Below are 17,642 nucleotides of genomic sequence, written 5' to 3' on the forward strand. Positions count from 1 at the left end.
AGATGTGACTAGTGTGGTTGACAGAGGAGAACCGGTGGATGTGGTGTTTTTAGATTTCCAGAAGGCATTTGATAAGGTGCCTCAAAAAGTTGCTGTAGAAGATTAGGGTACACGAAGTTGGGGGTAAAGTGTTAGTGTGGATTGAGGATTGGCTATCTAACAGGAAGCAGAGAGTTGGAATAAATGGGTGCTTTTCTGGTTGGCAGTTAGTGACTAGTGGCGTGCCACAGGGATCGGTGCTGGGGCCTCAACTCTTTATCATATACGTATAGACGATCTGAAGGAGGGGACTAAGTGTAGGGTAACAAAATTTGCTGATGACATGAAGATGAGTGGGAAAGCGAATTGCGTGGAGGACGCGGAAAGTCTGCAGAGAGATTTGCACAGGCTGAATGAGTGGGCGAAGATCTGGCAAATGGAGTATAACATTGGCAAATGTGAGGTTATCCACTTAGGAAGAAATAATTAGTAAAATAGAATATTATTTAAATAGTGAAAAATTACAACATGCTACTGTGCAGAGGGACCTGGGGGCCCTTGTGCACGAATCACAAAAACCCAGTCTGCAGGTGCAGCAGGTGATCAAGAAGGCGAATGGAATGTTGGCCTTTATAGCGAGGGGGATAGAATATAAAAGCAGGGAGGTCTTGCTGCAACTGTACAGGGCACTGGTGAGGCCACAACTAGAGTACTGTGTGCAATTTTGGTCCCCTTATTTGCGAAAGAATATATTGACCTTTTGAGGGAGTACAGAGAAGGTTCACCAGGTTGATACCGGAGATGAGGGGGTTCGCTTAGGAGAGATTGAGTAGATTGGGCCTGTACCTGTTGGAGTTTAGAAGGCTGAGGGGAGATCTTATAGAGAAATATAAGATAATGAAGGGGCTAGATAGGATAGAGGTAGAGAGATTCTTTCCACTTAAAAGGCAATTAGAACTAGAGGGCACAGCCTCAAAATAAGTGGGGGTCAGTTTAGAACAGAGTTGAGGAGGAACTTCTGAGGGTGGTGAATCTCTGGAATTCTCTGCCCATTGAAGTGGTGGAGGCTACCTCGTTGAATATGTTTAAGTCACGGGTACATAGATTTCTGATAAACAAGGGAATTAAGGGTTATGGGGAGCAAGCAGGTAAGTGGAATTGATCCACTTCAGATCAGCCATGATCTTATTGAATGGTGGGGCAGGCTCGAGGGGGCTAGATGGCCTACTCCTCCTATCTCTTATGTTCTTAGGTTCACATTATTTTAGAAGTTATAATGTGTAGATGGTCGAGTTAAATCTGGCATTTGATGATGTCTGACTTAAAATGATTAAGGTGGGGTTTGTCAGGGAAGTGCAGAGATGAGAGACTGTGATCGATTTTGCAGGGAACATTATCATCGAAAACAAGTGAGAATGGCTTAATAGATCAACAAGGAAAAGCATCGTGGCAGGGAGAGGAGATTGGGAATTTGAAATTGTGAATATGAAAGAGCTGGTGGGTGGTTACTCCATGGGTGGCAGAGGGAGGGGAGTTGTGGGTGGTCAGGGAGCTGAGGAGTCAGACCTTGTCCAAATTCTCCAGCCTTGTCTGCCCTGCCACTGCTGCTAGCGAGAATGGGGAATTTGGTGCTCAGCCAAAATTCCATTCACTGTAGTGGAACTGGAGAATCCCAGCCGCAGGTGAGGTTGGAGAATTCTGACCCTTATGTTGTGGGTGATTATGAACTTGGTTTAGAGTGACCCCTGAGAAATATTGGGCTAAAGGAATGGCTGAGGTACAGGGGAGAATCAGAACCAGCAACTAGGGAAAGTGATTAAAGTCACTGAGGATAAGGAGATGCTCAGTGCAGAGATTAGGAGAAGATATATTGGTAAGGAAGTTAGCAACGAATTTGGGAGAATAGTTAAAAAAAATTAAGATTTTGAACGCAAGAAAGAGGGAACAATGAAGCTGAAGTGCTCAAAGGCCTATGTGGTGCTGATTCTGATTAGCACATCGAACTTCCCCCTCCCAGCATAATCTGATTTCCAGCAAAGGGAACTGGAAAATAAGTTCCCTTATTATATGGAAAATCGGCACTTCTGTGACTTTGTAGTGAGATGATTATTTATTCAACATTGCTTGAAAGTGTACTGTGCCTATCAACTGAATCTAATTTAATTCTTAACTAATGCCAGAATGATTATAGAGCAAAGTAAGATTTAATTGTACAATCTGCAGATGAACGTGACACTGTTTCTAGGGCTGCAATTAAGCTACTTTCCTTTTGAAGGTTTGTCCAACAATTGCTTGCTATGAAGGTAATTCATAGAATCATAGAACCCTACAGTGCAGAAAGAGGCCCTTCAGCCCATCGAGTCTGCACCGAACACAATCCCACCCAGCCCCTACCCCCATATCCCTACACATTATACCCACTAATCCCTCTAACTTACACCTCCCTAGACACTAAGGGGCAATTTCTTTGCATGGCCAATCAACCTCACCTGTACATCTTTGGACTGTGGGAGGAAACCAGAGTACCCTGAAGAAACCCATGCAGACACAAGGAGAATTTGCAAACTCCACACAGACAGTGACTCGAACCAGGAATCGAACCCTGGAGCTGTGAAGCAGCAGTGCTAACCACTCTGCTACCGTGCTGCCCTTTTTTCACCTTCACTACCTTTGGCTGATGTGACCAGAAATTAATATCTTTGTTTCACCAGTACTTTCATTGCTCATTTAGGTTTTATGCTGGTTATAATCCAGTTAATTCTACCAATGGATATTTGCAAAATTTCTTTTGTGTGCTTGTGAAAGAAGAGGAGAATGGGGGAAACTATTTAGACTATTAAACAAATATTTGAAGCTAAGTCAAAGGCTTTGCTAGTGACTGAGCAGATTGTGTGAAGTTCAATGGAGTTGTTTGCTACAGCTATTAGAGCAGATGAGAGGGAAGAAAGTGAAAAGATAAAAACAGCCATTTTCTTGCCTTTCGGGGAAAAACAAAGATATTCTACTTTCCAGCTATATTTTAACTTTGAGGAAGGAAATTATCCATGCCTTCCATTCCCTTTAGGGGCACGCTTATGGTTAGATCAAGTAACTGGATTTTCCTTCCTCAAACTTCAAATGGAGCACTGTATGGATCCATATAGTCACTCAACCTTTGGGGAGTGATGCACAAGTAAATATAATTTTGAGGACGATCAAAAGAGATTATTATTTGTATTGTAATAGGCTAAGATGAAAGTGACAGAATACTTGCAACCAAAGCTTTGTTGCCAACAGTCATAGCTGAAGACACAGCGGGCTTTTCCTCCCCTTCTGAAACAACTCAACAAAGCTTGTTATTTGTAGAAGTACCTTAGTGTTAGTTCTGAGTGCTTGTGAAAAATTCAAACGTTATGAAAACATGGTGTACGATAGGACAAAATACTGCTGGGTACGAAATGCACAAGAACCAATTCCAAACCAGTTTATTTATTGACAGAACAATTAATTAAGATCTCTGAACAAGTAACCCCAATAATACATTTGTTCTCTTGAGGGGAGGGGGAAGGGAGAATGAAACACAGGACAGGAGGTCAAAAAAATCAGTGCAAAAGCCAATAGAATGGGTAAACTTGCTAATTATTGACGGAAGGAATCATAAATTGAGAATTTGCCTGGACCTCAAATATACTGTCACAATTCTCAAAACCTACGGAGACAGTCACCTCTTATGGATCGCTTTGACAGTTTTCAAACACAGCACCTGAAATACTTGTGTCCTCTCTCCATATTGAAATCCATCAATCATTGCTCTAGCTGACAACAGCTAAATAAGCACAAAGCAGCGATCAAACATGGCAACTTCCTGTATGGCCAATAAAGGAACATTCACATTGTGACCTGCAAGACAATTAGCTCGCGAACCCTCCCACTAATTCATACTGTTTGCCAAGGCAAGATGTGATGATCCAAAAATGACAACATTGTTGCTGGTGATATGCCTTTGGAATGGAGTAGGCAACAGTCTACTCCATTCCAAAGATTTTTGGTCCTTGTTCAGCTTCTAAACTGGAGTTCATAGGATCGCATAGAAACCTATAAAATTCTAACAGTGTTAGGGTACATTCAGAAAAAATGTTCCTGATGGTGGGGGAGTCCAGCACTAGGTGTCATAGTTTAAGGATAAGGGGTAAACCTTTTAGTACTGAGGTGAGGAGAAATTTCTTTACCCAGAGGGTGGTGAATGTGTGGAATTCACTACCGCAGTTGAGGCCAAAATGTTGTCTGATTTCAAGCAGAAATTAGATATAGCTGTTGGGGCTAAAGGGATCAAGGAATATGGGGGGAAGAGGGGATCAGGATACTGAATTTGATCAGCCAAGATCATAATGAAGAGCAGTGCAGGCTCAAAGGGCCGGATGGCCGACTCCTTGTAGTCTCTATGTTCTTGTGGACAATTTCTGCTCAAGTTTACAAAGGGTTGAAAGTTTTAAGTATTCCTTCCTCTGCTCCCTTCAATGAATTTCTAACTAACTATTTATTTTCTTCATCTATGGGATGTGAATGGCATTTACAAGGCCAGCATTTATTTAAATCTAAAATAGAAAATGCTGGAAATACTAAGCAGGTCAGGCAGCATCTATGGAAAGAGAAACAGAATTAACACTTAAGGTTGCCAACCTTTTTATCAAAACCCTAGTTTCCTGATAATTGGACTCTGTGTCCAGGTTTCATTTTAGTAAATCTATGCTGCATTCCCTGCAAGGCCATTATAACCTGGCTAAGATGTTGTGCTCAGAATAAAGAGAGGGTTTTCAACTCACTAGTCTTTCAGTTCAAGGGCCTGGATGAAAATTAAATTCTCAAAGGTGAAAAGGTAATTACTAATCCACTGTGGCACCCAATCCACATGAGTCGATAAAATAGATCTGTAGGAGCAAAAATGTAATAAATAGTTGAATATACAAAAGCCTGCAGAGATTAGGAATTGTTAAAGCATAATAAATATCATAACTGCAATGAAAAATCACTGCTTATTTCTATGGAGTATTCCAAATGTGAGCTATTTCAAACCTAATTTCTAGAATAGTTATTGTCCTATTAACCATACATTATTTTTTTGTCAATTTCATACATCGTTTTCCCTGTTAAAACCAGACCTATTGATGTGTGCAGCTTGTTTTCCTGACATCTAGTATATTTTCTGGTCTTAAGCTGCCTTTACTCAATAATGCTCACCATACCATCACAACTTGGCTGGGAAAAGAGAGACTTAGGGTGTGCTTGAGTGATTCAGATTTTGGAACACATTGGAAAGCAATTGTTGGGGATGGCTGTTGCATTAAGTAATACACATTGACACACATTTACTAGCAATGTCGTGATTTAATACATTGTTTTCTGTATCTCCAGCAGAGGCACGATGAGGAGGCTGTGGTAGACCAAGGTGGAACGAGTTCAATCCTCAACATTCACTATGAAAAAGAGGAGCTGGAAGGTATGTGTATGCATGTATACATTACAAAGCACTGACACTCCTAACCTCTTGGAAATATTTCCTAACCCCACACACCACCTGTCAATGCGCAATGGACCATATGCTGTTGATTAAAGAGTATTCCATTTCCACAGTACTTCAATGTAAGCTACGATTTCAGAAATGTTTGATGCACTTTGTCAGTTACTTCTGTGCTTCACTGGCTACAAAGTAGTTTGTCATTCTTGGGTTGTGACAGGCACTGTTAAGTTTTTTGCCAATTATAGAGATGAGAAATTTCCACTTTTTTGGTGGAATTCCAACTTCTCAGTTATGGAATTCCACCCTTTGAAATGTTTTCCCAATCTTTGCCTCCTATTGTCTGTAGACTTTTGCTTCACTTTGTATGTACAACACCTGATCCAGCAAGGTTGTTAGTATGAACTTCATCCTGGACTACGTGCACTAACTGTATTGAATGCTGAAAATGTTGAGGTCACTTTGTTACAAATGCATTGGTCCACAATCTTGATGATAAATAGAGAGAAAATTAATATTTGTAACCACTTGAAGTCTAATAATTCCATCCATTTGAAATGAGCTAGAAGCATTTAAATTTCACTCCAGATCATAAAAATGCTATAATTTTTCCATCCCCTCATGATGCAATGATTTTGCTGTTTTACACTACAAGATGGATATGATTCCTTGGTTGCAAAAAAAATGACAGACTTTTTGTCTTGACTCACTCTCGTTCTTGCTACTTGCACTATTACTAATAATGCATATATCTCAATTAAACTACCTCTTAAGGTAAATGCCACTAGAAGAGAGTGATAGCCATTCCTGAACTTTTTATTATGACTGTACTAATGATTTTTTAAAATATAGTTGTTAATGCTTGAAATAAAATATTTTTGAAGTACAGGAATAAAAACTTGCATCTTAATTCTAGATTTCCTCTATGCAAAGGTTCAGCTTTGAAAATTTCCATAAATCTGGAATCTAAGGTCTGAAGCTTTGTACGTCAACGAAGGCTAATATCATCGTGAGAAGTGCTGCAATGCCTTCATTGAGAGAGATTTTTCATGGAAAGGAGTAGATAGGAAGTGCTCAGATGTAAAATTTATGATGATTTTACGTTGATCAAGGCGTAGTACATCAGTGTTAGTTGTGTAGTTTTTGAAAAAAAAGCCCACTGTCAGCATCAAGCAATGCTCTGTCAAATTAGGGACATTTGTTGTAAAAAAAAATCAGTCTGTTTTAACCCTTATATGGTGGACAAATAACTTTGAGTAGATGTCTTATTAGTACAAACAATATTTATTTAAACCCACACAATCAATAATCACCCACCCGACCAACAATAAGTTCACTTACAGAAAATACTAGAATTCAAGTACAATACAAGACCTTGACTTAACTTCGCGTGACTGACAAGTCCCCAAACAGATATTGGCCTTTATCTCTGCACTGGTCTTGGTAGTTGTCTGCGTGGTCTGGTCCTTTAGTCTGGTGTGGTACTCTGGCTCTGGTCTTCTTTCTTTCCTTCCTTCTCAGGTGTGGTGGCTCTCCGTCGTTGTAGCTTGTTTGTGGGGTCAGAGAGAGAGATTCCTGGTTGTGCAGCATCCTTTATACCCTGTTTGGTTTCATGCCCTTTTTTTGGCCATCGCCAATCAATCGATCAGGATTTGATCACCCTGATCAATAAGAGTCCAATCAGGTGCTACCACACCGATCTCTGGGTGTGTCCCCGGCGGCCATGCCTGTAGGTGTTGTAGGCACGTAGGTCACGTACCTTCCGCCTAAATAAGGATTCACGGTGCCTTCACATCTGGCACACAACCCAGTGTGACCAGAAAGTCTCTTTCATCCTGGAGATGGCCCATATCCTGTGTATTCACTCATTAGGGTTGCAGTCTGTTTGTCTGTCTTTAAACTGCAGCCCGTCAGTTTAGTTTCTTGCCCAGTTGTCCCAGAGTGCTTTACAAAACGCCATTTTAGATGGCCTGTTTGGCTACACGTTGTTAAAAACTAAATTGTAGCTTTTGTGTAGACAGATACATTGCTATGTTCTGATATTACAGTTCAAACTTCTTACTGAGAATTGCCAAGGTTTGGGAAAGGCCTCTTTAGTCTATTTTTTTATTCATTCTTGGGATGTGAGCATCACTGGCAAGGTCAGCATTTATTGCCCAGTTTACTTTGAGAAGATGATGAACCACCTTCTTGAAATACTGCAGTCCATGTAATATAGATAACCCACAATGTATTTTTCTGTAATGGTTTGTTAAAACAGAGTGGCTTGCTATTACACTTCAGAGGACAGTTAAGAATCAACCACATAAAACATATTGCTGAGGATTTGGAATGACATAGGCCAGACTGGATAAGGATGACAGATTTCCTCCCTAAAAGGCATTACGATGTGCTTTTATGACAATGATCATGATTAATGAGACTGGCATTTTATTTCAAATTTGTTAATTAATTAAATTTGAGTTAAATTCTGTGGTGGAATTTGAACACATCTTTCTGGAGTAGTACAGCAGGCCTCTGGAATACGAGTCCAATATCATTACCACTATGCTACTGTTCCCTTAACCTAAGTTTTGTGTTATGGAAGTACTTGCCTCCCTGACTTTGTGCATTTCGTCAACACCAGCACAGCAAGCTTTCAGCTCACTATTGTGCTTTGTTGATTTTATTTGCTCGAAGTTTTAAAATTCTGTGGCTAGATGATGGATATTAAAGTTGGGCACTTGCTTCTGAATTGCTCTGGAATTGGGATTTGTTCTACTTTGGTCAGTCAGGGTGACGTGAGTGGTTTTGTCGAGGAATTTGCGTATTCATCATATCCAGTTAAATGAGGCCCCAGTAATGTAAAATGATCTTGTTGACTATTTGTGAGTGCAGAGCTTTATAATTAGGACTGAAATAAATTTGAGGGATGGGGGCTTTAATTGACACACACACAAATATTCACTTCAGTTTTTTTAAAAATGTTCTTAAAAAGCTAATGTATGCCTCAGAGTTAATGTGTCAAAATGGCCAGAAGGCAATCTGTTTTGGACAGGGGATGTTTATGAAATCAGGAAGTTATTCCCTCTTCTGTGACGAGAACATTGCAACCCAGCAGGTTGAAATGATCCTATTGTGCCAACTATATGACTAATGCTCCTCACCTGAGCTATTTTTAATCTTCCCTACAGCTTCCTATCCCTGTCTGAGTCACACAAAGTGGGCTCTGTTTAGCCCTACCTTGTGGTTTACATAATACTAGATTTAAAATGAAGGATATGGAAAAGTCATTAGAGTACTCAAATGCGATCATGTCATGACCAGTATGAACAAACATCAGTTTGGTGGCATGGTGTCGCAATGGCGGCACGGTAGCACAGTGGTTAGCGCTGCTGCCTCACAGTGCTAGGGACCCTGGTTCAATTCTGGCCTCGGGTCACTGTCTGTGTGAAGTTTGCACGCTCTCCCTGAGGAGGTTTCCTCCGGGTGCTCTGGTTTCCTCCCACAGTCCGAAAGATGTGTGGGTTAGGTGCATTGACCCAAACGGGCGATGGAGTGTGGCGACTAGGGAAATTTCACAGTAACTTCATTGCAGTGTTAATGTAAGCCTTACCTGTGACTAATAAATAAACTAACTCAACTTTAATTTGAGAGGGGTCTCTTCCAATTTTTTAACTGAAACTTTACTCAAACTGTGAATGCCATCACACATCCTGATGACTTTGAGCACCAAATGCCTTTGTTACTGCGCAATTGCTTTTGAGCAATTGGGGGTGCCAAGTAAAGTATAGATTTCGGCGGCAGAGAAATGCCCAGGCAGTGCCAGGTCGCATGTGCCAGGGGTGGATCCTCTGGGGAGCCCCATTTGGGGGGGGGTTCCCCTTATCTGTGTTGGGGGGAGGGCTGATGGGTGTGGGTATGGGGGAGGGGGGGAATGCCCTGAAATGTTTGTGGTGGTCAGTGAGAGGGGGATGGAAGGAGAGCCCCTGATAGTTGTGTGTTGAGGAGGAGAAAGGGAGGGGGAGGTGAGCCCCTGATACTTCCATGGTTGTGGGATGGTGTGGTCCTCCATGTTCCCGGGGAGTGGTTTGGGGGAGTTAATTTTCAGTGCTGATTGGAGCCTCCTTTAAAGATGACACCTCGATATCTGTGGTGCCGACTGTCAGCTCTATCAGGCCCTGCCCTGCCCGAGTGACGTAAACAATGCCCCTGGATTGTTTGCACGGAATGCCAAAAAATCATCTGGTCTGAATAATCACCTGTGCCAGTTTTTGGTCAGAGCCTGACACACTGACTAATTGGTAAAAATCTGCCCAACAAGTTTAAAATTTTTCTCATCCTGGCCATTTGCAACTTCTATTTACATTGTCGCAAGAAAGTTTCATACAACAGTAAGGCAAAGGTATTTATTCTGTCTAACTCTAGTTAGATATGCTCTGTGAAGGAGTTTCATTGTATCACACCCAGCTTGACACATATTGAGGAGGAGTGGACTCAATGCAGCACCATGTCCCAATCCTTCTCCGAGAACTCCCCCAGATCTTGTTCCCGTAAAGATTTAACCACAATTTTGTTGGGACAGAATTTGAGAACAAAACAGAGAAATGATACCACGCATTGTAATAGAAGGCACAAAGAAGTTGTGAATGGGAGCATGAGGTGGGAATGTCAGAAACTGGGGGTTGGTTCTATACACACAGGGCCTGATTTTACCATTTTGATTCTAAGTGCTGAATCTGGATGTAGTACAGATCAGACTCAGAAATCTGCTTTCAGGCACCCCCATATGCTCTCAGCCGTTTCCAGTCCTATTTGCACTGTGGCTTAGCGCTGCTGGAACAATCGGAGCTCTGAACTGCGCATGCGCGGTTAGAAAACAAAATTGGAAAAAGTGTGCCTGTGTCAGACCGCTCCCAAGCCGCAGAAAGTGGGTGTGAGGGTGTGTCTCCGGGAGGCAGATGGATCTCCAGGTGGGGGGTAACGCTGCCCCCCTTTATCCACACCCCCCCCCCCCCCCCCCCCCCCAACTACCGAGACCATTTGCCACCCTTGCCCCTGCCCCGCCACCAGTCACCCACAGAGTGGCAGCAGACTCTGCCCCTCCCCCCAGAGAATGGCCTGGCCTCACTCCTCTTCCGCACCCCATCCAGAAGAAGATCTGACCTGTCTCCTTTGCCCCCCCCCTCCCCACCACCACCAGCAGACAACATCTGACTCGCCTCCTCCTCCTGCACCCCTGCAACCAGACAACGATCTGACCTCACTCCCCTCCTCCCCCCTCCAACCAGAGAATGATCTGATCCGCTTTCACCCCCAGCACTGATCTGAGTCAGAGAGCCGTTGGAAACACTGAACGTGCTCTCCAGAGGATGAAGCACCCGACTCAGACGTTTATTCAGCAGGTCCCTAAAAGTGCGATTCTGGATCGGCGAATGTGGTGGTAAAGGGGGAATTGCTGATCGAATTGGGCAAGCAGTTCATGAATTCAATTTAAATGTATGCCAATTCACTTAAATCGTCATTGCACCCGATTTGGGTGCAGAACGGATCCCTGCCATTTGTGGGTGTCAGTAAAGTGGCAATCTGCGCTGATGTGGGTGCAGATTGCAATAAAAAGCCTCACCCCCGACTTTAACACGATTTTGCACCCAAAAACGGGCGCAAATTGGTGGTAAAATCGGGCCCAAAGTCTCGAATTTGCAAAATCTGAAAGTGCATTGCAGGTAAAGTAAACTTATCCACCATCTGCTGGAATGACACAAACACGCCGTCCACGTACAAGTCCTGGAATGTTCTGATCCTGTGCTTGGCCCACATTTTGAAGGCACCATCCAAAACAGACAGGAAAAAAACGGTTAGCTGATACCAGGGAGGCCAGCAACCACATCTGAAACCCAAAGTGGTGTCTAAATTGTGTCCAAATTCTAAGAGTTGACTTGACAAGTCACTCCTAGTGTACTGGGAGGAGGGAAAATTTACCGGGGAACTGAGCAAGGCAGCCAGGGAAAACGGGTCACAGGAGGTAGATTCTGACTGCAGCCCACAAGAAACCACCTGTTGCGTGCCGCCGCCGCCGCCGCCGCCCCCCCCCCCCCCCCCCCCCCCCCACACCCAACACACTACTGCTGTCATATTGTCATATCAAATAGGAAATTGGGCAATCCCATACCCCCTCCTGTTTAGGGCTTTGCAAGACTGTCCTCAGCATTCTTGGATTTTTCCTATTCCAGACAAAGCTTGAAATGAGTCAATTAAGCCTGTGAAAAAAACAATTTGGGGATGAACAGTGGGATGCACTGAAAGATATAAAAACTTAGGCAGTGTGTTCATTTTCACCGTATTGATACGGCCCATTAACAATAATGGGAGGATAGACCAACATTTGAGGTCCTGTTCTGTCCACCCCGTGAATGGAATAAAGTTAGCTCCAAAGTGCCCACTAAATTTGCTAGTCACTTGCACTCCCAAGTAAGTGAACTGCCTAGTGACAATCTTGAAAGACAAGGTGTGGAGCGGGAGGCTATGAGCCGCTGCATTCAAAGGAAGAAGCTCACTCTCTTATTCAAGTTAAGCTTGTACCCCAAAATATGACCAAACTCCTCTGGTACAGATAAGATTTCGGGAGTCGAGTTGGACGGGCCGCCAACATACAAATAGTTGGTTGTCTGCATACAGTGCTACTCTCCACTTGATTCCCTCCTGACCAATCTCCACCATTCGTTTGCTATTGCAAAATGCTGCAGCAAGAGGTTCAATAGCAACAACAAATAACAAGGGGGAGAGGGAGCATCCTTGCCCAGTGCCCTGGGATAAAGGGAGAAAAGCTGAATGTACATCATTTATCAGAACCGAGGCTAGATGGGCAGAGAACAGTATTTTGATCCAGGAGATGAGTTTTGGGCCGAACCCAAACCTCCCAAGGGCATAAAATAATCCCATTCCACCCGATCAGATGCTTTTTCAGTGTCCAATGCGATTAACATAAGAATGACTGACTGGCTTTTGATGAAAAGATGACAATGTTAGTATTGATGGGGAGAGGAAAACATTGCCAGTAAACGTGGAGACTAGAAAAGAAAATTATAAGGTAAAAATAAATTATTGGAGTCCATATCATTTCTCTACTCTAATGATTTATGATATAATATCTGAACAGCAAGGATCTGGTTCTCTAGAATCCTGACAGCAATTTTTTATTATTTGATGAAAACCGATGCTGGGGATACTCCTGCCCCAATCTTGCCATATGAGTCAGTGCCCTGTCACCTCCGGAAGTATGGATGGTGTGTTTGTCAAGCAACATTTCGATGTATGAGAGAAAGAGGGGGGAGGTGATGGGGAAAGTGGGACTTACTGAATTGTGTGGTGGTGTATGAAGATTACAAAGTGTACTGTGTTACTTTTGCTCAATGTAATTATAGCTATTAGCAGACAAAACATAAGAGATGTACATCTTTTATAAGAGCAGTTGATGCCCACACTTAAAATTGCTGCTCTTCAATTAAGTAATGCTTACATGTATTATAGCCCAACCTGCATATAGATCAATTCAATGAAGTAGATTTGAGGCTTCCACTGCCAAAATTGCTCTTTAAATGTACTGAGAAGTTCTCCTTGGCATCTATAGTGATCTAACATGTACACAAGTTCACTGTTCCCCAAAATGTATTGGAAATTGTCTTCCCCATGGCGAGTAATAAAAGTAATGTATTCCTCAGAGTGAAAGGGAACCCTCATCCCTCTTTTCAAACCTCCTGGATCAGCCTGTTTCCACCCCTAATAATCTAACAAAATAGTCTGATACTCAGGAGACAGTAAACTAAAAGCTGTTAATTTCAAATATCATTGGTGAGAACTGATTTTGTGGGCTGCTCCTCAAATATCAGAACTAGGGCAGGGGACAGTGGTTGGAGAACAAAAAAAAAATCAGTGGAATTGATCAATGTGGAATACTATATGGTTGAAGATGTAGGAGGGATGTTCGAGGTAGGTCCTTACTCAGAGTGGTTGGGGTGTGGAATGGACTGCCTGCTGTGATAGTGGAGTCGGACACTTTAGGAACTTTCAAGCGATTATTGGATAGGCACATGGAGCACACCAGAATTATAGGGAGTGAGATAGCTTGATCTTGGGATTGGACATAGCTCAGTACAACATTGAGGGCCGGAGGGCCTGTACTGTGCAGTACTGTTCTATGTTTTATTATAATAACGTTATAGCAGAGCACTTGGTTAAAAAGTGGTAGAATTGGACAGAATCAACATAGATTTATGAAAGAGAAGTCATGCTTCACAAATCTATTCTAATTTTTTGAGAATGTAATTAATAGACTTGCTGAGGGGGAATGAGTGTATTTGGTTTATTTGGACTTTTGGAAAGCTTTCAACGAACTTGTACATAAGAAATGAGTGTGTAAAATTAAAGCGTATAGAATTGGGGATAGTGTATTGAGATGGACAGAAAACTGGTTGGCAGACAGGAAACAGAGTAAGAAGAAACGGATCTTTTTCCAAATGACAGGCAGTGACTAATGGGAGTACCGCAGTGATCAGTGCTAGGACCCCAGCTTTTCATAATAATAATGATTTAGATGAGAGAACTAAATGTAATATCTCCAAATTTGCAAATGACACAAAGCTGGGTGGGAGGACGAGCTGTGAGGAGGATGCAGAGATGCTTCAGTGTGATTTGACAAGTTGACTGAGTGGGCAAATGCATGGCAGGTGCAGTACAATGTGGATAAATGTGAAATTATCCACTTTGGTAGCAAAAACAGTAAGACATCATTATCTGAATGGCTATAAATTGAAAGAGGAGAATTTGCATCGAGACCTCGGTGTCCTCATACACCGGCTACTGAAGCTGATCATGCAGGTGCAGCAGGCAGTAAAAAAGGCAAATGGTATGTTGGCCTTCATAGTGAGAGGATTCGACTGGAGCAGGGATGTCTTGATGCAATTATACAGAGCCTTGGTGAGATCATGCCTAGGATATTGTGTGCAGTTTTTTGGTCTTATCTGAGGAAGGACATTCTTGCTATAGAGGGGGTGCAGAGTAGGTTTAACAGATTGATTCCTAGGATGACAGGACTGATGTATGATGAAAGATTGAGTCGGTTAGGATTATTTTCACTGGCGTTTAGAAGAACGAGGAGTGATCCCATAAAAACCTACAAAATTCTAACAGGACTGGACTGAGTAGATGCAGGAAGGATGTTCCTGATGGTGGGCATGTCCAGAACCAGGGGTCTCAGTCTAACGATACGGGGTAAACCTTTTAGGATTGAGATGAGGAAATGTTTCTGAACCAAGAGAGTGGTTAGTCTGTGGAATCTGTTACCACAGAAAGCAGTTGAGGCCAAAACATTGTGGGTGGAATCTTGTAGCCATTCATGCTGGCGGGATTTTCTGGTCCCACTGCAATAAACGGAGATTTGGCTGAGCACCAAATTCTCTGTCCTTGCTTGCAGTGGTGGCGGGCAGGAATGGCTGGAAAATTCCAGGCTGTATATTTTCAAGAAGGAGTTAGATATAGCTCTTGGCTCGAAGAGGAACAAAGGATATGGTGGTATTGGGGGGGGGTGCAGTAGGTAGGATCAGGCTACTCAGTTGATGAGCCGTGATCATAATGAATGGTGGAGCAGGCTCGAAGGGCTGTATGGCTTCCTCCTGCTCCTATTTTCTATGTTTTTATGTATCCACAATTTGCCATCTAAATCCCATGACTTTTATCTTCCTGTAATGTGTCTGATACTACAAAGGGACCTCTTCTATGGCATTGCTCACAGAAAATCATGAACAAGGCAAAAATCCCCCTGAAGGTTCGGGGATCTGGACCATATGAATCTGCATCTAATGGGAAATGTGCAACTGTAAGTTGGACAAGATGGCTTTATAATGGGGAAGATCCTATTAAGACTGGTAGAGGTGACAGTATTGTGATACAACAACAGCTTGCGCTTATATATTGCCCTTTAATATAATGTACCAAGGCACCCAAATAAGGATAGTACAACATAGGTTGAAAAAGCTGAGAATTCTTTGTACTTTTGAATAGCTTACTGACTCATTTTCATAGAACTAATGTGCTTAGTTGCAGTGAAAGTATTGTCCTCCAGTTCTGGGGCTGTCATTGTTAATGCGAATCAATCCTGTCTCTGGGGACCTTGTGTGCCTGTAGGCCAGCCTCAGACTTGTCCCTTTTGATAATGGCTGCTGATTTGTATTTCCTTTTGAACTTCATAAAAGAACAATGTGATGGAATATTTTTGTGGAGGTGCTAAAGGATTATCGCAAAAGACTAAGATGTTGCCATTGTCCAGAACATTTCAAAGGACATAACATTTCTAAAAGCACAGAGTGAATGCTTTAAAAGGGCACAGCTTTCATTTTAAAATGTGTATTAGTTGAAGCTTTTCTCATTTGTCTACAAACCTACATCCCATCAAAAGATTATGCAATTTGCTGGGGGAAATTATTTGGGGAGGAGGGCATGATGCACTTCATTCCGCTCCCCAAACAAAAATATAGTTTACTAACCACTTTTTCATAAGGCTAGTGCATCTTAAAGGAGTTTTCCACAAAAAATGGCCATTTTGACACATCAGAAGCACAGCAACAAAAATATGATCATTCATTCAATATGATTGTTCCTTTTGGTAGAATTCTATAAATGTTGATGAACTATAATGCTTTTGTTTTCTTAATCAGAAATTATGCAAAGTGTATTGGGCCGTCTTGAGGCTCCAGTCAACTTTAATTTTTGCCAACATAAAAATATTGAACAAACCAGATTGATCCCTTTTGGAAACAATGAAACTGTCAAAACAAATTGAAGATGGTACCATTATAATATTTGTTTCTGTTGAAGCATAAAATAAGAATTCTAGCATTTACTGAATACCTGCTGGAATAGTATAAAATTGCGATGGAAAATCATCTTTGTATTTGAACATAAATAGACTAAACTGGCTTTATCTTTTGCCCTCTTGGCATGCTTTGGCTTTTTCCATTGATGGATCAGGATAGGTTGCAGTGGAAATTCTTTCGTGTTTGGTGTCAGTTCTCAGTCATCAAATGAGAAATTAGTTTAAAGAGGAATGAACAGGTTGACAGTTTTGGCTTCTCCAAGTGCCCTACAATTTCTCACACTTTCCAGATAGTGGCTGTTTTCTTATTGACAGGAATTTTTTTCCTCCTCGACCCCTTCCTCTTGGCATTTTTGCACTTTCCTTACTCATGGCCATTGTTCATACGGGTGCTTTTGCAATGTATGTCATAGAATCGTAGAAACCCTACAGTGCAGAAGGAGACCATTCGGCCCATCGAGTCTGTACCAACCACAATCCCACCCAGGTCCTATCCCATATCCCTACATATTTACCCGCTAATCCCCCTAATCTACGCATCTCAGGCCACTAAAGAGCAATTTTTAGCATGGCCAATCAACCTAACCTGCACATCTTTGGACTGTGGGAGGAAACCGGAGCAAACCCATGCAGCACGAGGAGAATGTGCAAATTCCACAGTGTGGTGTTTGCACAAGCCGGGAATTGAACCCAGGTCCCTGGAGCTGTGAAGCAGCAGTGCTAACCACCGTGCTACCGTGCCGCCCTAAATGTCGTCATGTTATTTGACCACAGCAGACATTATCTTGTCATCACCCCATTATGCACACGCACAAGCTTAGGTTCAGTAGCGTAGCTGGATACTTGATAGCAGCTAGATATCCGGCTGATAACCCCTTCCCAAATCCAGCATGCTGAGGCTGATTTGTTGCTCCCCAATCCAGTTAAAGTCAGTTAATTAAGCAGAAATCAGGGGTTGCTCTATTGTACAGCTACTCAATGGGGGAACCAGCTGTGCTTCTGCTGAGGAACAATTTGTACTTCAGAGCATCATCTGAGGATAAATAGTTAATGGATTGATACATTTCCACCACACCAAATCAGGTATGATTTAATCCAATAGGATGTGTGTTTGTTAATAGTGTTAGAGATTAACATGTAGTAAAAGGAAGTGCTTCAACTGAGATAAGGAAAGGTTCCCTGCAGATTGATGGATTAATTTACATGAATCATTTTCCACTCCAGAGAGCTTAACTGAGTCTTTGCTCAGTATTCGATGATCATTTGGTTGAAAGATGCTGAAATATGACCTGAATGAGAACAGGAAGTGTAGAACACCAA

At 42.3% G+C, this 17,642-nt stretch overlaps 1 protein-coding gene across 1 annotated transcript in view; it reads left to right on the forward strand.

Moving 5' to 3' along the window:
• Positions 1 to 17,642, forward strand: part of LOC145361922 (electroneutral sodium bicarbonate exchanger 1-like) — a 158,795-nt gene that overhangs the window by 112,211 nt on the left and 28,942 nt on the right. Inside the window, exon 2 of the mRNA XM_080217907.1 lies at positions 5,371 to 5,455. Coding sequence (XP_080074033.1) covers positions 5,371 to 5,455 — 85 coding nt within the window. The remainder of the gene's footprint in view (positions 1 to 5,370; positions 5,456 to 17,642) is intronic.

The sequence above is a fragment of the Carcharhinus amblyrhynchos genome, chromosome X (genome assembly GCF_965287045.1).
Source record: "Carcharhinus amblyrhynchos chromosome X, sCarAmb.v2.hapA, whole genome shotgun sequence".
Classification (NCBI taxonomy): Eukaryota; Metazoa; Chordata; class Chondrichthyes; order Carcharhiniformes; family Carcharhinidae; genus Carcharhinus; species Carcharhinus amblyrhynchos.